The sequence below is a fragment of the Odocoileus virginianus genome, chromosome 13 (genome assembly GCF_023699985.2).
Source record: "Odocoileus virginianus isolate 20LAN1187 ecotype Illinois chromosome 13, Ovbor_1.2, whole genome shotgun sequence".
NCBI classification, from domain to species: Eukaryota; Metazoa; Chordata; class Mammalia; order Artiodactyla; family Cervidae; genus Odocoileus; species Odocoileus virginianus.
In genome coordinates, this window is record NC_069686.1 from 28,604,155 (window position 1) to 28,628,870 (window position 24,716).

At 35.7% G+C, this 24,716-nt stretch overlaps 1 protein-coding gene across 10 annotated transcripts in view; it reads left to right on the forward strand.

Annotated features, from left to right (window-relative positions):
* Positions 1-24,716, forward strand: part of WDSUB1 (WD repeat, sterile alpha motif and U-box domain containing 1) — a 68,011-nt gene that overhangs the window by 11,395 nt on the left and 31,900 nt on the right. For 8 of the 10 annotated variants that reach the window (XM_020880383.2, XM_020880388.2, XM_070476153.1 and 5 more), the window contains 6 exons: positions 2,213-2,305; positions 5,568-5,661; positions 17,385-17,418; positions 18,695-18,735; positions 18,818-18,924; positions 19,876-20,052. In XM_020880383.2, the coding sequence (XP_020736042.1) occupies positions 2,213-2,305; positions 5,568-5,661; positions 17,385-17,418; positions 18,695-18,735; positions 18,818-18,924; positions 19,876-20,052 (546 nt within the window). The remainder of the gene's footprint in view (positions 1-2,212; positions 2,306-5,567; positions 5,662-17,384; positions 17,419-18,694; positions 18,736-18,817; positions 18,925-19,875; positions 20,053-24,716) is intronic. The other 2 variants (XM_070476154.1, XM_070476155.1) reach the window with 1 other exon arrangement.

Genomic DNA, 24,716 nt, shown 5'->3' on the forward strand with positions numbered 1-24,716 from the left:
TGATATTTTGTGTGCATACATGGGTGCTAAGTTGCTTCAGTTGTCTCCAACTCTGCAACCCCATGGACGGTAGCCTGCCAGGCTCCTCTGTCCATGGGATTCTTCAGGCAAGAATACTGGAGTGGATTGCCATCTCTCCTCCTTGGGCTTTTCCCCACATAGGATTGAACCCACATCTCTTAAGTCTCTTGCATTGGCAGGTGGGCTCTTTACTACTAGCATCACATGTGTAATTCTAGCATTTGTCTTGATTAATCAGATGGGAAAACAGTCTCTCAGTATTCTATATAAATTATAGACTAACCTTTTAACAAGTGAATATATCCTAGAAAAAGTTAACTTGGGAGTAATTAAGCATTTTGCACATACCATAACTAACATCTTAAATTTTTTACATCAGTGCTAATCTCAGTATTTAAAGTTGCATTGGAGGGTACACTAGGCTTAGTGGCTCAATATTGGCCTTTCCAGCATTGAGTTACATATTTCAGTTGAAATGCTCAGTCGTGTCCGACTCTTTGTGACCCCATGAACCGCAGCACACCAGGCCTCCCTGTCCATCTCCACGTCCTGGAGTTTACTCAAACTCATGTCCATTGAGTCGGTGATGCCATCCAGCCATCTCATCCTCTGTCATCGCCTTCTTCTCCTGCCCTCAATCTTTCACAGCATTGGGGTCTTTTCCAATGAGTTAACTCTTTGCTTCAGGTGGCCCAAGTATTGCAGTTTCAGCTTCAACATCAGTCCTTCCAGTGAACACCCAGGACTGATCTCCTTTAGGATGGACTGGTTGGATCTCCTTGCAATCCAAGGGACTTGCAAGAGTCTTCTCCAACACCACACTTCAAAAGCATCAATTCTTCAGTGCTCAGCTTTATTTATAGTCCAACTCTCACATCCATACATGACTACTGGAAAAACTGTAGCCTTGACTATATGGACCTTTGTTGGCAAAGTAATGTCTCTCTGCTTTTTAATATGCTGTCTAGGTTGGTCATAACTTTCCTTCCAAGGAGCATCTTTTAATTTCATGGCTGCAGTCACCATCTGCAGTAATTTTGGAGCCCCCAAAAAATAAAAAGTCAGCCACTGTCTCCCCATCTATTTGCCATGAAGTGATGAGACCAGATGCCATGATCTTAGTTTTCTGAAGATTGAGCTTTGAACCAACTTTTTCACTGTCTTCTTTCACTTTCATCAAGAGGCTCTTTAGTTCTTCTTCACTTTCTGCCGTAAGGGTGGTGTCATCTGCATCTCTGAAGTTATTGATATTTCTTCCAGTAATCTTGATTCCAGCTTGTGCTTCCTCCAGCCCAGCGTTTCTCATGATGTACTCTGCATATAAGTTAAATAAGCAGGGTGACAATATACAGCCTTGACGTACTCCTTTTCCTATGTGGAACCAGTCTGTTGTTCCATGTCCAGTTCTAACTGTTGCTTCCTGACCTGCATACAGATTTCTCAAGAGGCAGGTCAGGTGGTCTTTCCATCTCTGGTATTCCTATCTCTTTCAGAATTTTCCACAGTTTATTGTGATCCACACAGTCAAAGGCTTTGGCATAGTTGATAAAGCAGAAGTAGATGTTTTTCTGGAACTCTCTTGCTTTTTCGATGATCCACCAGATGTTGACAATTTGATCTCTGGTTCCTCTGCCTTTTCTAAAACCAACTTGATCATCTGGAATTTCATGGTTCATGTATTACTGAAGCCTCGCTTGGAGAATTTTGAGCATTTCTTTACTAGAGTGTGAGATGAGTACTATTGTGCAGTAGTTTGAGCACTCTTTGGGATTGCCTTTCTTAGGGATTGGAATGAAAACGGACCTTTTCCAGTTCTGTGTCCACTGCTGAGTTTTCCAAATTTGCTGACATATTGAGTGCAGCACTTTCATAGCATCATCTTTTAGGATTTGAAATAGTTCAACCTAATTCCATCACCTCCACTAGCTTTGTTATATCTTTAGTGGAAGGTAAATAAAAAGGTGTTTTGTTGTCACAACTTCAGGGGCTACAGTCATATAATCTTTTGAAGAACCTTGTTTAAAAGAAATTCTTTGACATTTCAGTTTATGGTATAAATTAATATATTTAATATTGCTTGTGAATATGGTTAAATGAATATATTAACAGACCTCAGTCTAAAGTTGAAAATTTTTTGGTTTAAATGTTTTATCATTCTTGTACATTTATTTTAACAAATTTACATTTTTAGGTGGAGAACAAGGTCTTCAGTTCTTTCAGTTGGCATCATGTGGTCAAGATTGCCAGATCAAAATTTGGATTATTTCTTTTATCCATATCTTAGGTATGTATTCACCTAGTAGTTTTCTAAACTGATTTTTTGTGATGCAGTTAAAGTTTCTGTTTTAATTAATCTTTTAACTTAAGGTACCCTAGATATCATAATGGGATTATAAAATGTATTTTAAGAACTTTTAATTAAAGTAATGCATACACATGATTTAGAAATTGTATGCACACTACCGATAATGACCTTGTCATTACCACTACACACATTGCTGCTTAACCAGAAAAAATTCCACTTTGTACTTGTTTTGTTTTCAGGTTTTTTTTTTTTTTTGATGGTTTTCCATGTCCATAAATATTTTTTATACTACGTTTTAAATTCACTCAGTGTAGTTAGTTTTTGGAACTTGTGTGGGTGTTTCCACCATGCACTGTACCTTTTTTTTTAATTGAAGGATAATTACTTTATAGCCTTTTGTTGTTTTCTGTCAAACATAAACATGAATTGCACTGTACTTTTATTTCAGGTGATTCTACCATCAGAGAGCGTATGTCTTTCATTTTTGGTATTTCTTTATGCGAATTTGGTATTCATTTATGCTAATTCTTTAATTTCTTCTCCACTTCTCTTTTTATATTCCCGTTGAGTGGTGGGCTCCTGACTTGATTTCCTGTGTCTTTCCCTTCTGCCCCCACATTTATCTCTGTCTTTTTCCTGTCATAGGAGAAAATTCCTTAGCTTTATCTTTTAACCTTTTTTGAACATTTTAATCCCATCAATAATACTTTCAGTTTCCAAAAACTTATCTTTTTTGTTTCTTTTTCTTAGTGTCCTCCATTTACTTTATGAATGCAGGATCCTCTCTAAATTCTCAGGATACCAATTAGAGGCTTTTTGTTTTGGTTTTAATTTCTCTTTTGTTTCCCGATCAACTTTGCTCTTGGGCCCTTTTTTGTTTATCCTGATCTCTTTCATGTGGTTACCTTCTTTAACTGCTTGCTGATCCTTAGTTTCCCATTTACTTTCAAGAATTAAATAATAAGAAATTTAGGGCCTCTGTGCACACGGTGGTGGTTTGTACTTGCTGGTTTCCCTTTTGGATAGAGAGGTGGACTGTTGGCCCTTACTGGGAAAGGGTTGGGGGATTGGAGGATGTGGGTGTTTGTGTTGCCCTGGAGGTACCAGGGAGCTCCCCAGTCATTGTTTTACTTCTTCCTGGGGAGAAGCATCTGGCTTTCATGCAGCATACTATGGGTGGGGTGGTCAGAGAGGGATGGGAGATAATTAATGTTTCATAAACAGACCTTCAGTAAATTTTTTATGTTTTCATGTCTGTATCATTCTGACTTTCCTTTTCCTTGACTGCTAATAAGTCCTAAGTCTTTTGGGGTTTTCTGTAAATAATTATAAGTCTTTTGGGGTTTTCTAGAGAAAGGTAGCTTTCTTCTTGACTGTAGCCCCCTCATTTTGCACTCTAAGGTGTTACTTCTCTATACTTCCTCATTGATTAATTTGCATCTGCCTTCCCAAAATGGATTTTGGTTTCTCATTTCCTGATGACATTTCACAGCCTTCCCCTTTTCTTCATTGATGTGAATTTGTTTTTATAAATTCCTTCATTATCTTTTTATGGAAACTCTGAAATTTTTTGATCAGTTGGCCATCTTGCTTCAGAGGCCTAAAAATATTGTCACCTAATAAGTGGCAACTAAATCATGCCTTGTGTTTCATTGTTTATAAAGTCACTGTCAGAGATCAAGTTGAACACTAGTTAAAGTGATGGGACAGATTTTAATCAGTAATGTACTGTTGCAGTGGGGAAAAAAGTCCAGCATGAACTGAACTCAACTTCAATTTATACAGAGGTGACTGTGTATTTTAAAGAGGGAATAAAGTGCAGGTAAATGGGACCTGTGTGGCATCTAGCAAATGACAAAATTACAAAAAGCAGGAAGCTGGGAATTGGTCCATATGAAACTCGTCTGGATTTGCTAATGGGCACTTAGGGAAGTTAGGTTCCTCCCCTCTCACAGAAGAAGGGAAACAGAAGCGGGACTGCTGGAATAAACAGTAAATTCTTTTGGCAGCCTTGAATTTTCTTAGTCCCCAACTGTAAGGGGACTAGGATCATGCTAGGAGTGCAACCTTAAGCTGTTCGAGACCATGTTAATTTAAGTCTTTGTTGGCCCAGGTCAGGGCCTGATCCAGGAGGCCACTCAGAATAGCCTGGGTAGTTTGGTTGAGAGAATCTTTGTCATTTTGCTTGTGTATAGAGAAGGGTCTGTTACCAGGAAATACATTTCTATATGTGGAAATTAGTTACTTTATTGCCTTTTAGGTTACATGCAGTAATTCTTTTAATGTTTTCAATGACAGCTGCTAAGAAGTGTTCTGTTATTTCTCTGGTTTATCCTATCTCTTTTAATATCGAAGTAAAAATTCTCTATAGAGAACCAAAAATATAGTCATGTATGTGGATGTTCTCAGTACAACGTATCTTTAGTAACTGTTTAGAAGTAAAGCTTTTCCTACATTTTCGGGAAAATGTCTTTACACTGACTCTATAAAAAACGTAACAGTTTATAAATGTGTAGTTAGAGCCTTTTAATAAAACATGTAGCATTATTTGCACCTAATCTTAATTGCTTGTTTGTAGGGAGGAGTAGATAAGACAAATGGGTCTTATACTTGAGAATGTGACCAATTTGTAGAACCTTATTGCAAGTTTATTTTATTAAATCTTCAGTTGTTTTGCAATTATCTTTGAAAGAGTTGTGATATTCCTTTTCAGTAATTATAGAAGGCATAAAAAGCATTTTTACTGCTACCATACTTTGTTGGGATTTTATAGGCTATATTAGAGTTTTAAGATACATAAATTACTATTTTTAATTTATGAAGTGAGAAGATATCTTAATCTAGATATTTAAAACTACAGGCATTTGATTCTTTTTAGGCATTTGGGCAGTTGGTGTATGGTGTGTGTGTGTGTTTAAGAAACCAAGATTGAAGTATAGTTTAAAATTTTGATTCATTTAAAATTTTGAGTTTAGAATTTTTAAATTTAAAAATAATTTGATTTTAATCCCCTCTGTCTAGTGTTTGCTGACCCCACCATTTTCTTTACCCATTACTGAACTTCTGAAACCACTTAATTACAGTGCATTCCGATACTTGAGTTGCGTGAGGATTTTTTTTTTCCCATCTTTGTGTCCTTTAAACATTCCAAGATTTTATTGAACAAATAAAATAGTTTTTACTTAGAAATAAATTCTAAACACAATCAGCTTTCTAACTTTTCTCACCTTGTTATTTGCAGGTTTTGAATTAAAATATAAAAGTACACTGACTGGACACTGTGCTCCTGTTCTGGCTTGTGCTTTTTCCCATGATGGGCAGATGCTAGTTTCAGGGTAAGCTTTTTAATTCCCTAAAACCGTTTAGGTATGAAATACAATAGACTTACAGAAAAGTACATAAAATGTAAGAGAATGGCTTGATAAATCACTGTACTGCAAACTTGCAGCTGCTTACTCAGGTCAATAAATAAAACAGTGCTGATTTCCCTCGAATTCCTCCTCTTCCAAGTCTGCTTTCTGATGACAGAGCCTTAGGTCATGTGCTGCATTGCCTCTTCCTTTTAAATTGACCTAAAACCAATCACACAATATGAATTACTTTGTGTCTGGCTTCCTTTACTTAATATTACGTTTGTTTTCCTAGTGGTTGAGTGAATCTGATGTGTATGGGATGTGAAGTGGTTGTGCTCAGGTGCTTCAGTCATGTCTAACTCTTTGTGATCCCGTGGACAGCAGCCTGCCAGGCTCCTCTGTCCATGGGATTCTCCAGGTAAGACTACTGGAGTGGGTTGCCATTTCCTCCTCCAATGGTATGTGATAGGAATCCAATTTCATTTCTTTCCATAAGGGTATCCAGTTGTCCCAGTACAAAGTGAAAAGATAATCTTTTCTTCACCATTTTAATATGCCACCTTGTCAGAAATCAGTGATCATATATGGGTGGGTCTTTTTCACAGCCTATTATTCTGTTCTGTTTATCCTTGCTCTAATATCATTCTGTTATTCTGAGGCTTTATAACTTGCCTTTTCCTGACATTTGACACTTTCATGTGAGTTTTAGAGTTAGCTTATCATACTATCTCTCCAGTTCCTCCCTCTACACAAAAAAACCTGTTTGGAGTTTGACTGGGATTGTATTCAGTCTGATAAATCTGGGGAGATCTTTTATGGTATTGAGTCTCCACTCCATGAATGTAGCGTATTTTTTCACTTGCTTTTGATTTCTCTCGATAATATCTCTCAGTAGAAGATAATTTATTTGTCGTCCTCTATAGAGACCTTGGGGCTTCCCTGGTGGCTCAGAGGTTAAAGCATCTGCCTGCAATGCGGGAGACCCAGGTTCGATCCCTTGGTCGGGAAGATCCCCTGGAGAAGGAAATGGCAACCCACTCCAGTATTCTTGCCTGGAGAATACCATGGACAGAGAAGCCTGGTAGGCTACAGTCCATGGGATCACAGAGAGTCGGACACAACTGAGCAACTTCACTTTCACTTTCATAGAGATCTTCCTCATCTTTTGTTAGATTTAGTCCTGGCTCTTTTTTGTTGCTATTATAAAAGATGTGGCTAATATAGGGAAAAAATATATATGGAAAGGCAATTGAGTTTTCTGTGAAGATTCTAATTTTGAATTTTTTATATCTAAGATCATATCCTGTGTTAATGATGTTTTTTGTCTCTTCCTTTATGATTCTTGCCTTCCCTTGTGGGTCAGCTGGTAAAGAATCCACCTGCAGTGTGGGAGACCTGGGTTTGATCCCTGGGTTGAGAAGATCCCCTAGAGAAGGGAAAAGCTACCCACTCCAGTTTTCTGGCCTAGAGAATTCCGTGGACCGTATAGTCCATGGGGTTGCAACGAATCGGACGCAACTGAATGACTTTGATGTCACTTCACTTTGCTGAACTGGCTAACACTGCCAGGATGATGAAAATAGTGATATAGCCAGCCTTGTTTGACCTATTTTGCAGAGGGAAAGCTTTCATTAAGTGTGATCATTGTAGGTTTTAGGAGATAAGCTTTATTAACTCTTCTGTTTCTTCCAATTTGTAAGATTTTTTTTCATTATTAGGTATTACAGTTCATCAAATGATTTTTCATGCATCTTTTGAGATCATATGATTTTTCTTTATCCTATTAGTGTCATAAATTATGCTGATTTTTATAAATCTGGTTTATACATATTAAACCAGTCTTGCTTTGTTGGAATAAATACAACTTAGGACATACTGTTTTTGTGTATTGCTATAGGGAAGTCAGTTTTATTCTAACTGTAGCTTTTTGGATGTAATTCCTATTTTTTTCACTGGCTGCTCACACATTTTATCTTGCAGTTTTCTGCACATTTACTTTGTATCTAGATTTGGGTTTCTTTTTGCTTAGTTTGCTTAGAATTTAATAAACTTCTTAAACTTGTAGACTATTTTATCACTTAGGGGAGAAATTCTTACTATCTCTTCCAGTATTGCCTCTGTCCTTTTCTTTCTAATTCTGGGACTCTAAATGCACATAATACCTTCTCACTGTAAACTTGTCTCTTGTTCTCTCTTCTATATTTTTTTATTCTTTTTCTTGAGCTTTGTTCTGAATGGTTTCATCTTTACTGATTCACTCCTTAGTTTTGTCCAATGTGCTATTAAGGTGGTCCATTGAAGAACTCTTAATTTTTGGTTATTTTTTGATTCTCGAATTTTTATTTGGTTATTTTTCAGTTATGCCATGTCAGTTATGATTTTTAGGTCTCTGTTGAAAATTCTAATCTTGGCTTTTATTTTTCAAAGTGTTAATTTGTGAAGCTGTTTGTTTAGTACACAGTAGCATTATTCAGATCTTTCCAGTTTGATCACACAGGCCATAGCATTCAAACCCTCATTTGTGTCTCTTCACAGCAGTTTTGGCTCCAGCCAAAATATTTAAGCTTCTAACCTGTACTTGAAGTATTCTGGACCAAGCCTGATAATTCTTTCCTCCATGTGTTCTAATCCTTGACAATCAGCCACCTAATTAGATACATTGCCATTATTTTACATGTGAAAAACTCGTGAAAATGTTGATAGTTCATCATCAAAAAGTAGTTTTAAAAATTCTCCTTCAGCCTAGGATTGAAATTACTGCAAAGTTGGATTTCCTCTTACTGTTTTGGAAGATACATTATGCATTCTCTCTTAAGTTAATAACAAATTGGTTATGTATGAAATTCAAGTGTTTATGACTTTCTTATATGCCCAGTTCTCTGCCAGTTGCAATGGAGCACATAAAAGGAAGTATAAGACAATGTTTGTGTCCTTGAAGTTGTTTTACTTCTCTATTCTGATTTTTGATGTTCATAGTGACAACACTGCAAGATCCTAATGTGCCCTTACCCTCTGAATTACAGAAGTGTCAAGTGATGAACAATAATGTTTCTGTGTTAAGTTCATTTTATAGCATTCCTGTTTCTTATTAACTTGTGTACATATATGAATCTTTTAAAAATTTGTTTTTGATTTTTGGCTGTGCTTCATTGCTGCGTGTCGGCTTTCTCTAATTTTGGCAAGTGGGAGCTGCTGTCTAGTTACGGTGCACGGGGCTTCTCATAGCAGTGGCTGCTCTTGTTTCAAAATACAGGCTCTGGGATGTGAGGGCTTCGGTAGTTGCAGCATACAGGTTTAGTTGCTCCACAGCATGTGGGATCTTTCTGATCTCAAACCGGTGTCCCCTGCTTTGCAAGGTGGATTCTTAACCACTGGACCACCAGTGAAGCCCTATATATGTGAATTTTAATTAACCCATTATATCAACTAGAATAATGTACCTTTCCCAAGTCATTCTGGGTAAGTGGACTTTTCCATTAAGTGCTTTTGGAATTTGGTGCTGTTCTAGGCCACATTTAAATATTATTCTGGATGTTTTTAGTTTAGTTTACTTGGATAAATATATAAGCAGGTGAATGGGTTGAAAATGTAAATTAGTGAATTATAAACATTTAGTTTTTAGGAGAATTGAGAGATGTTTAAATCATACTTGATTAATGGATAGATAACCAGTTAACTGGTCAATGATAGATTTCATTTGTGACTAAAAGTCATTGGTACGATAGAATGGATACATATGATAAAAGAGGGAGTCAGTGGAAAAAAGCAATTAGGATAAAAATACATGGGAATATAAGTGACTAGCAAGAAAAAAATAAACAGAATAGGATTGTAGGACAGAAAGTGTACTAAGGAAGTTGTATAGGATATAGATTTGGCATGACCATGTAAAAAGCAGTATAGAATTTGTATATACAGATATTAGAGACTTGTGAAACAGAAAAGACATTGCAAAAGGCAGGAAATTTCTGAGTAGATTAAAATGTATGATAAAGAGGAGTAAGGGAAAATGAAGCTGGAAAAATAGGTTGTAGAGTTGATAATGAGAGTCTCTCAGTCATGTCCGACTCTTTGCAACCCCATGGACTATATAGTCCATGGAATTCTTCAGGCCAGAAAACTGGTGTGGGTAGCCTTTCCCTTCTTCAGGGGATCTTCCCAATCTAGGGATTGAACCCTGGTCTCCCGCATTGCAGGCAGATTCTTTACCAGCTCAGTCACCAGGGAAGAGACAATAGAGGATATCATTATCATTTCATGTAGTAGATTTAGGAGAACTATTGAAACTTTTAAAGCATGTCTAACACACATTTCTTGGCTGTGGAAAATGGGTGAAGTAAAGACATTGAATCATCATTTAGGACAGTAGTTCTCATTGCTTTTTGGTTTTAGGATTCCTTGACACTCTTTAAGTTATTGAGGGCTCCTCCAGAGAGCTTTTGCTCAATGTGTAAGGGTTACATATATTGCTATTTACAGAAAATAAAGCTAAAGAGATTCTAAAACATTTTTAATTTAACAACAACAATAATAAACTCATTGCATATTAACAGATCATTTTTCCTTAGGAGAAATAAAACCAAACATAGAAAAGTGTAAAAGGCACTCTTTTACATTTATGAATATCTCTTCAATATTGGATTAGTGGAAAGTACATAGATTCTCATATCTGTTTCACACATTTCATTAGCTCTCAGGGCTATGATGAAATCATATGTCATTGAGCAAAATGTGTAGGAACTTTTTCCCTCCATCTTCCTCCACATCTCTTCTCTGTTAATTTTCCTCTAGCCCCTTAGCAGAATTTGTATTTTGTTTCCTGCTTACTTCTCTTGATCCAGCCAGATAAAATTAATATTTTATGAATTAGCTTCTATTCCAGCAGGAAGAATCTGTCTTTGTAATCCAAATAGAGGCTGCCTCTACAAAAATTCTGTTCTAGTTGTTAGGATTCTTTGGAAATCAGTTTGAGAATGGCCATCATTGTTAAAAGTTGAGTTCAAAAATAACACCCTTTTTTCTTCTTGAGTTGAAAACTAATGAGAGAGAAATACTGGGTAGACACACTTCCTGGTGGCTTCCCTGGTGACTCAGATGGTAAAGCATCTGCCTGCAGTGCAGGAGACCCGGGTTCAGTTCCTGGGTTGGGAAGATCCCCTGGAGAAGGAAATGGCAACCCGCTCCAGTTCCCTTGCCTGGAAAATCCCATGGACAGAGGAGCCTAGTAGGCTGCTGTAGTCCATGGGGTCGCAAGAGTTGGACACGATTGAGTGTGATTCACTTTCACTTTTTCTTCTTGAGTTGAAAACTAATGAGAGAGAAATACTGGGTAGATACACGAGGTAACAGGACTGTAGAACTGCAGTCAACTTACTTACCTGCTCTTGGGTGGCATGTACCACCTCAGACTTCCCCTGCAAGGGCAGATCAGAAAAAAAGAAAATCCAGGAGAGGCTGAGCCACATGGCCCACTGTCTTCCCCAGACTTTACAGTCACATGTCATTCCTTTGCTGCTAAGCAAAGAAGGGAGAATACAGACCAGAAATCTTATTCCCGAAAGAGTGGGAAGTAAATGTTCCCCTCTTCTCAACAAGATGCTTATTTATGTTTTTTTCTTTTATAAATGTAGAGGACAGAGTTTTATTGTCAGAAATTAGTGGTAGCTTAACAACCACCCTCTCTCACTCAGCAGTGACTATCCTGAGAAAGCTTAAGGTCACCTTTTCAAAAACTCAAATAGTCATTTATTTCTTTGTACTCTACAGCATTGTTAAAAAAAACTGTTGAACAAGTTAGTTAGCTGGACAGAGTCCACATTAGAGTTTGTTTGTCATGAGGGTTATCAAATATTACATGACTTGAAAAAGTCATAAAAACAGTAGTGAAATCTGAATAACCATGCCATCTATTTTATAAATTTTTAGGCTGAAACTGTCAAGGTATGTACTCAGTATGGATCAGTTTTAATACATTCATAGGAGATGATCTAGGAAGTGTAAAATCCAGAAACATGGGTACTGAGTTTTAATCCCAGCTCTGCCATGTACTAGCAGTGCAACCTTGAACAAATCTAGTTCCATATCTTCTCTCAGCTTCATTTTTCTAAATTATAAAATGGGGAAGATTAAATACTTTCCTCATAAGATTGTTATGAAACTTAACTAAGAAAATGCAGGCAAAGCATTTATTGCTTATATTTGGGGCACAATAATTTCTCAGTTTAGGTATATTAAATATATGTTCCAATGATGTTGTTGCTCAGTCTCTTAAGTCGTTTCTGACTCTTTGTGACCCCAGTGAATGCAGCTCGCCAGCCTTCCCTGTCCTTCACTATCTCCTGGAGCTTGCTCAGATTCATGTACATTGTGTCAGTGATGCCATCCAACCATCTCATCTTCTGTTGCTTCCTTCTCCTCCTGCCCTTAATCTTTCCCAGCATCAGGGACTTATCCAGCGAGTCGGTTCTTCACATCAGGTGGCCACAGTGTTGGAGCTTCAGCTTTGGTATCAGTCCTTCCAATGAATATTCAAAGTTGAGTTCCTTTAGGGTAGACTGGTTTGATCTCCTTGCAGTCCAAGGGACTCTCAAGAGTCTTCTTTAGCACCACAGTTTGAAAGCATCAATTCTTTGGTGCTCAGCCTTCTTTATTATCCAACTGTTAAATCTGTACATGACTAATGGAAAAACCGTAGCTTTGACTGTATGGAACTTTGTTGGCAAAGTGATGTCTATGTTTTTTTTAATATGCTGTCTAGTTTGTCATAAATTTTCTTCCAAAGAGCAAGCATCTTTTAATTTCATGGCTGAAGTCACCATTTGCACTAGTGACTTTGGAGCCCAAGAAAATAAAATCTGTCACTGTTTGCATTTGTTTCCCCATCTATTTGCCGTGGAATGATGGGACTGGATGCCATGACCTTAGTTTTTTGAATGTTGAGTTTTAAGCCAACTTTTTCACTCTTTCACTTTCATCAAGAGGCTGTTTAAGTTTCTCTTTGCTTTTTGCCATTAGAGTGGTATCATTTGCATATCTGAGGTTGTTGATATTTCTCCCTGCAATCTTGATTCCAGCATGTGATTCATCCAGGCTGGCATTTTGCATGATGCATTCTGCATATAAATTAAATAAACAGGGTGACAATGAACATCCTTGATGTACTCTTTTCCCAATTATTTTTACATATTATTTTTTGTAATCCAGAGCATTGGGCATGTGTATAACATATAACATTAGTTTACCCCCTGATTTTCTGACTTCCGCTTTTTCTGGGTTAAGCTTTAGCTGTTGATCTATATTGAGGGGCATTATGAAACGACTGTTTGAAACTTACCATGTTCATTCAGGATGAGTTTTGGGGATTATGTTTCATGGAATCATCTCTGTAAAGACCTTGGGGGAAATAATTCCTATAGTTGTCAGTCTAAACAACTGATGTCCCTTTCTCGAGCATTGGGTTTGTGTTTCTATCTTAAACTGTATAACAGATGGTGTTTCCTTTTTTGAATTGCTATTGAAGAAGCTCAGGAACAGATTTGTAGCCCTTTAATAGCAAAGTGGACTCTATGTTGTGACATGTATTTTGAATACTAATCTTTTTTTAAAATATATTTTATTGAAGTATAGTTGACTTACAATGTTTCAGGTTCACAGAAAGGTGATTCAGTTATACAAAACACATATATTATTTTTGAAATTATTTTCCATCATAGGTTACTACAAGATATTGACTCTAGTTCCCTATACTATACAGTAAATTTTTGTTGCATATCTATTTTTTTTGCATATCTATTTTTAATTAGAAATCTGCCATTCTATTCACACTAAGTCAGACAAGTGGAATCAAAATGTCATAATATTTTTAGTTAGGCAAAAATTCATAAGTTTTCTAAAATATTTATATTATACATATTTATATGTATACAAAAGCTTTTCTACTATACTTGATGAAGGCTGGAGAAAGAACATGAAAAAAGAGATGGAGAAATTGAGAACATAAACTAAATGAAATGAGAGCACTGAATGTGAAATAGAAAAATTGAAACAAACTAGATAAAAGTAAAAGATTATCATATAGTCCAGTTGTTTTTAAACATGACTGCTCATTAGTATCATCTGAAGCTTTGGAGAAAAGCAATACCTGAGCATTTGTATTTTTAAAAAAATTTCAAGGTAATTCTAATATGTGTCTAGATTTTAAAAAGTGATTACAGGTTTTTCTATTAGATCCAACTTAGGTGAGATAGAGGTCTATTATTTTTCTATTGGCCAATCATGATACAATGGTATTAAGTGAGTAAATAGTTACATAATCACAACAGTAAAAGATGTTTGTCAGTTTTCACAAATCAATAGCCAGATAAAAGTTAAAAGTACAGTTGCAAGCCATAATGGGAACATGATTAACCTAACTATATAAAATAATTACACACAATTCAGGGGGTAAGTGGTAAGTGTACATATATGCACATGTTTTCATCCACCCAGCCAGTCTGTGTCTTTTGGTTCATTTAATCCATTTACTTGTTAGATAATTATTGATATGTATGATCCTGTTACCATTTTCTTAATTGTTTTGGGTTTACTTTCTGTAGGTCTTTTCCTTCTCTTGTCTCCTGTCTAGAAAGGGTCCTTTATCATTTGTTGTAAAGCTGATTTGTGGTCATGAATTCTCTTAACTTTGCTTGTTTGGAAAGCTTTTGATTTCTCCATCAAAGCTGAAGGAGAGTCTTGCTGGGTAGAGTATTCTTGGTTGTAGGTTCTTCCCTTTCATCTCTTTAAATATATCATGCCATTCCCTTCTGGTTTGTAGAGTTTCTGTTGAGAAATCAGCTGATAGCTTAATGGGAGTTCCCTTGTATGTTGTCATTTTTTCCCTTGTTGCTTTTAATATTTTCTGTCTTTAATTTTTGTCACTTTTATTACTATGTATCTCGGTGTGTTCCTCCTTGGGTTTATCCTTCCTGGGACTCTGTCCTCCCTGGACTTGGTTGACTACTTCCTTTCCCATGTTCAGAAGTTTCCAGCTATTACCTCTTCAAATAATTCCTCACGTCCTTTCTTTCTCTCTTCTACTCCTGGACCCCTATAATGCGAATGTTGGTGCATTTAGTGTTGTCCCAGAGGTCTCTTAGGCTGTCTTCATTTCTTTTCATTCTTTTTTCTATATTCTGTGACAGTGATTTCCACCATTATGTCCTCTAGATTATTTGTCCTTTCTTCTGTCTCAGTTATTCTACTGTTGATTCCTTTTAGTGATTCATATCTGTTTGTTTGTTCTTTAGTTTCTCTTGAACTCTTCTGTCCCCACTCCAGTACTCTTGCCTGGAAAATCCCATGGATGGAGGGGCCTGGTGGGCTGCAGTCCATGGGGTCGCTGAGAGTCGGACACGACTGAGCAACTTCACTTTCCTGCATTGGAGAAGGAAATGGCAACCCACTCTGGTGTTCTTGCCTGGAGAATCCCAGGGACTGGGGAGCCTGGTGGGCTGCCATCTATGGGATCATATAGAGTCGGACACAACTGAAGCGACTTAGCAGCAGCAGCAGTACTCTTCTGTGAGCAGAGTTGAAGTTTTAGAGTGCCATAAAGTGGTGGGAAAGGAGTAATGAGACTTGGCAACTAATGCACCCTCTGTAAGGGAGAAAGTGGGGTCAAGGTGACAGGGCAGATTGTGGTGGAATCACTGAAAGCGTTTTATGTAGCAAAGGGGAAGGGTTAAATATAGCAGGCAGGATATGTATAAAATGGGGCACCAAATATTCAGAGCATTTATTTGATATTGGTGCAGGTTCTATTCAGGGAATACTTTGAGGTTTTATATTTAGTAATTTCAAAGTATTTTATGTCTGTTTATAGTGGTTATAATTATTTTCTTTGTCTTTGAAACCCAGATCTCAAAAACTGAAAACTATTTATTTTTCCCTAATAGTAATTTCCTTCCCTCCAAATCTAATCAGTTATCAAATTTCATTACACCTCTTTTGAATAGGAGGTGAGTTTAAAATCCTTTTAGTCTCTTAGGGGTCTGCAGGTCTCTGCCCATAATCTCTGTTCTCCTTGTTCAGATTCTGTAGACTCAAAGAGTTCTTCATGCTTGGCCTTTTGCTTCTCAGGTTCATTTTTATACCTCATCAGCAAGTGGACCTGTTTCATTTTTATGGTGTCTTGTCTATCTGTTGCCTACAGGATCATTTACTGATGATCTAGCTTCTCAAGTGATATACATCATTGGGATAAGTTAGTTTTAATTGCACTAGTGGTAATCTCAGAAAATAGAATTTCCTATCTGTTTAAGGATGGTAAGAAGTAAGAAAGTTTTCCCTAAGAATTTCAGATATTCCAGTGATAATACCTTATACTGTGAAGAATTTAGGACTAAATAAAGTGTGTCTATGGGGCTTCCCAGGTGGTGCTAGTGGTAAAGAACCTGCCTACCAGTGCAGGAAATGTCAGAGACACAGGTTTGATCCCTGGCTCAGGAAGATCCCGTGGAGAAGAAAATGGCAACCCACTACAGTATTCTTGCTGGAGAAGCCCATGGGCAGAGGAGACTGGTAGGCTATGGTCCATAGAGTCTCAAAGAGTTGGATGCAACTAAAGTTTCTTAGCTCACACGTGCACAAGAGTGTCTATAACTCATGTCTGGCTATGTATATTAGCTGCTAATATTTTCAGTGTTTTTTGGCTGTTTTTTGATTTAGCATTTAATGCTCTAATTCTGTTTTTTACCATCCAGAATGCATCTGTATGCTTTCTCACTTGTGTTTCATTTTATGTTTGAACAAAGTCTAATTTCTATTTTGAACTTATGACAAAGATTCTATTGTCAAAATCCATTACCAATGCTGTAGAGACTACTAAATAAGGAATTTTCAAAGAAATTTTAAGCCTTATAATAGGTGTGACTCCTGTGGTCAGACTATAATCAGCTACTTTTAATAATAAAAGTGCTGTTAAAATTGTACAGAGCGGTAACACTTGTTATATTTTCTTTTTTATTTTATTTTATTTATTTATTTTTTTCACTTGTTATATTTTCTCACTTTCTACATATGGTGGCATAACAACTGTATCCAAAGGGGGGAAAATATCACGTACAAACACGTTTGTCTGTTGGTTTTGATTATGTAATTTGTTAGGCTGTTGCATTTTTCTTTGTATGATAATTTTTTTCACCACTAGAATTAATCCCAGATAGATGTTTTAATTTTTATAGTATTGAAAGAAATCATGTAGGGTCTAAATAAAGCTTAGAATTACAGTTTTAAAAAATGAGTCACATACATATTGACTAGTAATTAAGGCATAGCCATATTAATAATAAAGAACAATGCTATCCAGAATAAAAATCAAGTAGCAACTGATAGGTTTCCCTTGTAGTGGTTTTTCCCTTTGAGTTATTAACATCATATGAAATTGTGTCTTATTTATTCATTATAAATGCTTACTCTGTTTAGGGCTGCATAGTATAAATAACATGTGCTGATGCTTAATAAAGTTTATAATTTTCTGATAAATTTGGTATGTGTATATAGTTTTTTAAAATAAGTTTATACAATGAAAAACAGACTCCATTCTGAATGTGTGCATATCAAAATTTCAGCCTTTTCTTAAAAAGTTATTAAAATGATTTAAATATACAAATACTGTACTTCATTTTTGTAGCACTTTTCACCCATTATCCTTTTTTCTTCTCTTAAAGATCAGTGGATAAGTCAGTTATAGTGTATGATACTGTAAGTACTTCACATCTTGTGTGATCTTTGTAAATTGTGCTTGCTTGTTAGGCTGCTGAATTTCAAGTTGAGTTAGGCAGGATAAGGAAAATGTGTGTATATATTTTTTTGTTTAGGGTGCCTAAAAAGATAATATGTACATACTTAAATAGTTATGTAAGTAAGGTATTGGTTCTGGGTCAAGCCCTGAAATATTTCAACAATGGTTTTAAGATAGACAGATATTTAATCTGATAAAAGAAAATACCAATTTAAAGAGCACCAGTATCCAAAACATCACTTTAAATCAATTATTCTTAAACTCTTACACCAGGTTTTCATAACAACAAAGGATTATTTACTGGAGGGTAAGACTATACTTTTAGGTATCATTTCTAATAGTTCGTTACTACATATTGGAGGGTTTTGGTAGCGCCCAGCTGAAAGCCAAAAGTGACCCACTGCTTTAGAGTTGCAGCTGAGTTTAGAGACTAGTATAAGGAAGAGTAGGTTATAATGGATTTGGAGAAATGGGACTCTTTGGTAGATGCATGTGACTAAATACCGGGTGGAAGAAAATGAATGTTTAATATACTGTGAAAATATTCTCCGAGAGAAATCAGTGTTGAGTGGACCCTTACAGTGGTCGAATTTAGGTTGTAACTATGCCAGCAAATGAAATAGAGATGTGAATCATCAAAGGAGTGTGTGGCAAGTAAGGAAGCTAATAAGCTAGTTCTGCTCTTGGAAGTTCCAATCACTGAGAGTTCTGGCAGGAAATGGGGAAGAGTACTCAATTGAGGTGAAGCAGATCCTTACTATTTCTCAGAAAGTTTTCATGAAAAGTTTCACAGAAACAGCTAAAACATTAAATTTCCTCCATAAAATATGTATGAGTCTCAGTTAAATACATCTAGATACTGGCTGGCCAGCCAAGTGCACTCAGAATTGAAGTGATTAATTTCTACTCACTGGTCTGCAGTGGGTACAGGTCAAATGCCATAACAAAAAACAAATTATTTCATGGTTACTGTTAAGACAAATCAGCCAGGACTATATTAATCTAAAATTTTTAGCAGACAGCAGTAGTAATAATTGAGAAAGAATAAAATAAGTACTTGATGATATTATTATAAATGCTATTCTCTATTCATTGGATAAGTTTCAGCTTATATTAATGACTCAATAATATTGGAATACATAGAGTATATAAGCCATTCAGGTCAAGCAAGTCTTTGTTAGTAACTTTACTCTTGCCTGAGTAAATATAAAGCTGTTTGTTCTGTTATTTTTTCAGAACACTGAGAATATACTTCACACCCTGACTCAGCACACCAGGTCTGAACTTTTAACCTTGCTTTGTATTAATGTAATTTAAAAATTGGTCTAAGGATATATAATAGTTGTTTTTATTAACTAGGTATGTCACAACTTGTGCCTTTGCACCCAATATCCTTTTACTTGCTACTGGTTCAATGGACAAAACAGTGAACATCTGGCAATTTGATACGGAAACACTTTGCCAAGGTTAGTAAGGATATCATGTTTAACAATACCACCACCATTCACCATTAAAATCAGAAATTCAGTGGTTTTTTGACAAATTATACATGTTGCTTTTTTCAATATAAAGCATACATCCAAGTTAATATAATTTAAAAGTAATTTTAGAGAACCCAGTGTTAAAGTTAACCCAGTCGTCTATGTTAAAACTGTTGGTAAATGCTTTTGGGTGAATGCTCAGTTACATCATACCTCCCATAGTTTTGTAAGCTCTTTATTTATACTCTGTACTGACTTTTCAGATATTAAAAAATATAGCCTAGGACAAAGTAGAAATCATTGTTTTGTCCTAGTGGTTTCATTTTGTTTCATTAAGCAGCACTGACACAATTTAGAAGTTTTATTTTTATCACTGTCAAAATTAGCTAACTAGTGGTGCTGATATGCAGATGACAGATCAAATACAATACTTCTGCTGATGCCAGTTTTATATAATGTTAAACTTTTTCTGGAGTGAAAAAGCTCCAAAAGAGTAGCATTTAATTAAATAATGCTTTAATTATATGTAGTATTTGATTTAAAAAAATTTTTTAAAAGATGTTAAAGTAGAAAACACAGATTTAAGAACATTTTGTTTACTTTTTAGTACAAAGTGAGAATCTTTATATTGGGCTTCCCAGGTGGTGCTGGGGTAAAGAACCCACCTGCCAATGCAGGAGACTTAGAGAGATGTGGGTTCAGTTCTTGGGTCTGGAAGTTCCCCTGGAGGAGGACATGGCAACCCACTCTAGTATTCTTGCCCAGAGAGTCCCTTGGACAGAGGAGCCTAGAGGACTACAGTCCACAGGGTTGCGAAGAGTTAGACATGACTGAAGCCATGTAGCACACACACAAGAGAATCTTGATAAAGGATATACTTTTGCTTATTATTTCACTTACCTTTTTGTTTGAGTGTTCTTTTATTTGTTTTTTAAGCAAAGATCCAAGATCACCCAAAGCAGTTTACTGAAAATTGGTCAGAGGATGATGTCTCAAACTGGCTTTGTGCCGAAGGTTTAGAAGACCTCGTTGATATTTTCAAAATGAATAACATTGATGGAAGAGAATTACTGAATCTTACAAAAGAAAGTCTAGCTGATGATTTGAAAATAGGTAAGACTAGTGAAAGAAAGTCTTAAAAATAACTTTTAATAATTTACTGAGATTGGTTTTAATTGCATTAATGGTTTCCTCTTAGTATTCTTATTCTAGCACATTAGTTATTCTGGAATATGCTTTTGTATAAAGGAGAGTATGTTTTTAGTAGATTATAGAAAAGAAATGTCACATACTATTTTTTAGGTAATTAAAGCCACCATGTAACTAATTTTAAAAACATGTGTTTTTTAAGTTGCAATATAATTCACCCTTTTAAAAGTGTACAGTAGTATAATAAGTGACTCTAGTATACTATTCAGATGTACAACCATCGCAAGTGTAATTCTAGAACAATTTTACCACTTCAGAAAGAAACCGCATGCCCATTAGCAGTCATTCCTATTTCCTTTCTCTCTAGCTCCTGGCAACCACTAATTACTTTTTGTCCCTAAGGATTTGCCTATTCTTGACATTTCATATAATGTCAAGACCTTCTGTGTCTGGCCTCTTTTGCTTAGCATGTTCTCAAAGATTCATAAATGTTGTAGTATATATTAGTACTTCATTTTTATAGCTGAATAATATTTCATTATATGAGTTATCACCTTTTACTCATCCATACATCAGTTGATTGAATTTAGATTGTTCTCATTTTTAATGTTTTTTAAATTATGCTACTTTGAACATTATCATGTACAAGTTTTATGTGGGCATCTATTTTCAGTTTTCTTGGATGTTACTGATTTATATCCACAGAACTTAACCAGAAGAAGACATAGTCTTTTGTGATTGGGGGCTGGGACTGAGTGTTATTAAATTTCATCACTTAGAAAGAAAAGACACCCTTACCAGCTAAACCCTCGGTGTGTGTAACGGGCATTATTTGACTATATATGCTTTAACTCTGAAAAAGCATCTGACTCTTAAGATGACAAATAGTCCATCAGCTCCTGTACTCTTTTCTATCCCGCCCCTAGTCCTAGAAATGTTGTGTGTTTGAGAATTGATGGAGTCTAGATACAAACAGCATCAAAAATATAAAACTTGTTTGAGTGGAATTGGTGGGTCTTATGGTAGCTCTATGCTTGCATTTGAAGAACTGCCAGGATTGTTTTCTAAAGCAACTGTGCTTTTTTCTTTTTTTAAAGTAATCTCTTTCTTTAAAAAAAATGATTTATTTTTGGCTGTACTAGGTCCTTGTTGGCTGCACACAGGCTTTCCTAGCTGCCCTGCGCAGGGACTGCTCTCTAGTTGCAGTGCCCGGGCTTCTTACCGCAGTGGCTTCTCCTGTTGCAGAGGATGGGTTCTAGGGTACTCAGGCTTCAGTAGTTGTGGCACATGGGCTTAGTTGCCTTGTGGCATGTGGGATCTTCCCAGACCAGCAATCAAACTGTGTCCCCTGCATTGGTAGGCAGATTCTTAACTACCAGACCACTAAGGAAGCCCCTCATTGTGGTTTTGATATGCATTTTTCTGATGTCTAGTGATGTTGAACAGTTTTCCATGTGCTTGTTACCTATTTATATATCAAACTGGAGATTACTGTCATGTTAAACAGTATTGATTCTTCTAATCCATAAGCATAGGATATTTTTCTGTTTATTCAGATCTTCTTAATTTGTTTCAAAAGTGCTTTGTAATTTTCAGTGTACAAGTCATTTTTTTAACTGTGTAATTCGGTGGGTTTTCATATACTCATAGAATTGTATAACCACCACTATATAATTTCAGAACATTTTTGTTTTCCCCAAAGAACCCCATTCATTTCTCATTCAAGCCTTTGGCAACCACTAATCTATCTCTTGTAGAAATAAGATTTATCTATTTTGGACATTTTTTGTAAGTGAAACTAAACAACATGTGGCCTTTTGTATATGGTTTCTTTTATTTAACCTCAGGGTTTTTGTATGTACAAGTACTTCATTCCTTTTTATGGCTGAATAATACTCCATTGTATGGCTGAAACACATTTTGTTTATTCATGCATCAATTGATGGACATTTGGGACATTTGGGTTGTTTCTATTTTTTGGCTATTATCAATAATGTTGCTATGAATATGTATGTATGAGTTTTTGTGTGTCTTTTCATATGCCTTGGGTATATGATTAAAAGAATTTTTTTTACTATTTACTATTTTGAGGAACTGCCAGGCTGTTTTCCAAAGCAGCTGTACTATTTTACATTCCCACAAGCAATGTGTGAGGTTTCCAATTTCTTCACCTCTTTGTCAACACTGTTTTCTAGCTATCTTCTTGATTATAGGTGTTCAATAGATGTGAAGTGGTATTTCATTGTGGTTTTGATTTACATTTACCTAATGATATGGAGCATAGTTTCAAGTGCTTATTGGTTATATATCTTCTTTGGATTTTCCCCCTTTAAAATTGGTTTGTCTGTTTATTGTGGAATTGTAAGAGTTGTTCATGTGTTCTGAATACTACATCCTTATCAAAAACAGTTTGAAGTCCTAGTGTTGTGTTCTAATAGTGTCCCCTGACATTATTATTTGTATGCGATAGTAAAATCTTAAAATTAATAAGTAAGCATAGGAAATAGGATGTCCATAGGGAATTTATTGTTAATGAGTCAAATAACAAAAAAGTGTTGTTACAGAAAACCATTTTAAAGTATAGGTGTATATGTTCATTACACATTAATTACAATATGTGTACCTATTTAAATGTCTTGGAAGCTTTTTAAAAAGTTAACAGAATGATGATTTTGTGAAAACACTTAGAATCAGATGGTTTTGTACTCAGACCATACTGTGAAAGTTGTTTTTGTATCTCTGGTAACTTATTTCCTTTATAATTTGTAATTTACTCTTTCTTCCTGAAAGTTCTGGTGAATTTAGAATCTTCTCATTCCTTTCTCACAGTAAAATTTAACAATATGTTATCACAGAGAAGCACATGACAATATAAAATAATAATTTTAGGTTTCAACAAAGAATGTTGCAAAACATAAGAGAGCATAGTAGAAACAATTAATAGGAATAGAATTCTGTTCTGTGATAGCCAGATAAATAAAGTATAAGAAATTCATACAGGATTCAGTCAATGGCCTGAAATAATTTTTGAAAAGGTGAGTCTCGGGCTTAGTAGTTATGATAATTTTAGTTCAATTAAATAAGTTTTGCAACTATCAGGCTCAAGCTAAAATTGAAATGTAATTTAATTTCTGTGGTCTAAAAGCTGAATTAGGAAGACCATTATTGTAAATGGAAACAAATGTTGCATACTCTCTAAAGTAAGGAATTGGCTTTGTGTTTGTGTTTAAGATTTGGAAAGTTAGTGAATTCAACAACTTACAGGATAAATTAGTAAGTAAATAGATTAATTTTTTTCTGCATCATTTAAAGTATTTTAGTTTTTCAAAGGATCAAGAAGCTAACATTAATCTTCTACAGGTGCTACTTTAAGCTACAGTGAATTTCTGTTAGTCTTGAGCTTTAAGAAAAAAGCAGACTCTTCCTCAGAACAGTTAATTGGAGTAATAGAGAATTGGAATTGAGTCTAGAAAAAAGTGTTTTAAGAGGCAAATTGAGTATGCAACAATGAATTTTACTCTTGTGATGCATAACTATTTTACTTGCATTTGCATTTGTGGTACAACTGTTAAAGTGGTTCCTACTTGAATGTGAAAAAATATGAATTTGTTCAACATTCATCATACAAAGATGGAGAAGGAAATGGTAACTCACTCCAATATTCTTGCCTAGAGAATCCCATGGACAGAGGAGCCTGTTGGGCTATTATCCATAGGGTCTCACAGAGTTGGACATGACTGAAGCGACTTTGCATGCATGCATGCATTGGAGAAGGAAATGGCAACCCACTCCAGTATTCTTGCCTGGAGAATCCCAGGGACAGAAGAGCCTCATGGGCTGCCGTCCATGGGGTCACACACAGAGTCGGACATAACTAAAGTGACTTAGCAGCAGCAGCATCATACAAAGAAAGTTAATTTTGCAGTAAAGTGTATTGATTGGAGTGTTAGGAAACAAAGTGATATTATCTATTATGTCTGACACTTAAAAATTATTTTTAAGGAGTCAAACAGTCTATCACGTCTTTTTTCAGTGAACCTTTTGTACATGTACAGTAAAGGAACTTGCTGTAGATTTGAGTATCTGTTGGAATCTGTTGCTTTTATCCTAAAGTAATAGTTCTTTTCTGGGATTGTGTTAATGAAAATAGAGACAGTTTTAGGTAGAAAATAACTCCCTATATGTATTACTATATTTGCATCAAGAATGTCCTTGTATAAGAGATCCTTGATACTAAAAGAGATATGTCTTAAGATGTTTGTGAGTCCATGAATTTGTGAACTCTACTGAAGCCTTTAATATTGCAACCAAAAGGCATAAAGTATGAAAGATGAAGAGCAAGAAAGTCTGAGATGTGATACTAGGCAAGCAGTAAGTCCATTGACTAGCCACGTGACTTTCACTGCAGTGTGGCCTCTGTTTATACCTAGGCCTCCAGGATATTGTAAATTGCTACCTATCTTGGAGTGTGGAATTGCTGTAGATGATATAATGGTAAAAGCATGGAATGACAGATGACAAGGAACTGTTGTATATTGTGTCAGTTCTTACCCTTATATTCAACTAATTATCAATCATAGATTCTTAATTGGGAATGAGATTTTTCCAAGAGGTCCCTCTTCCTTTTG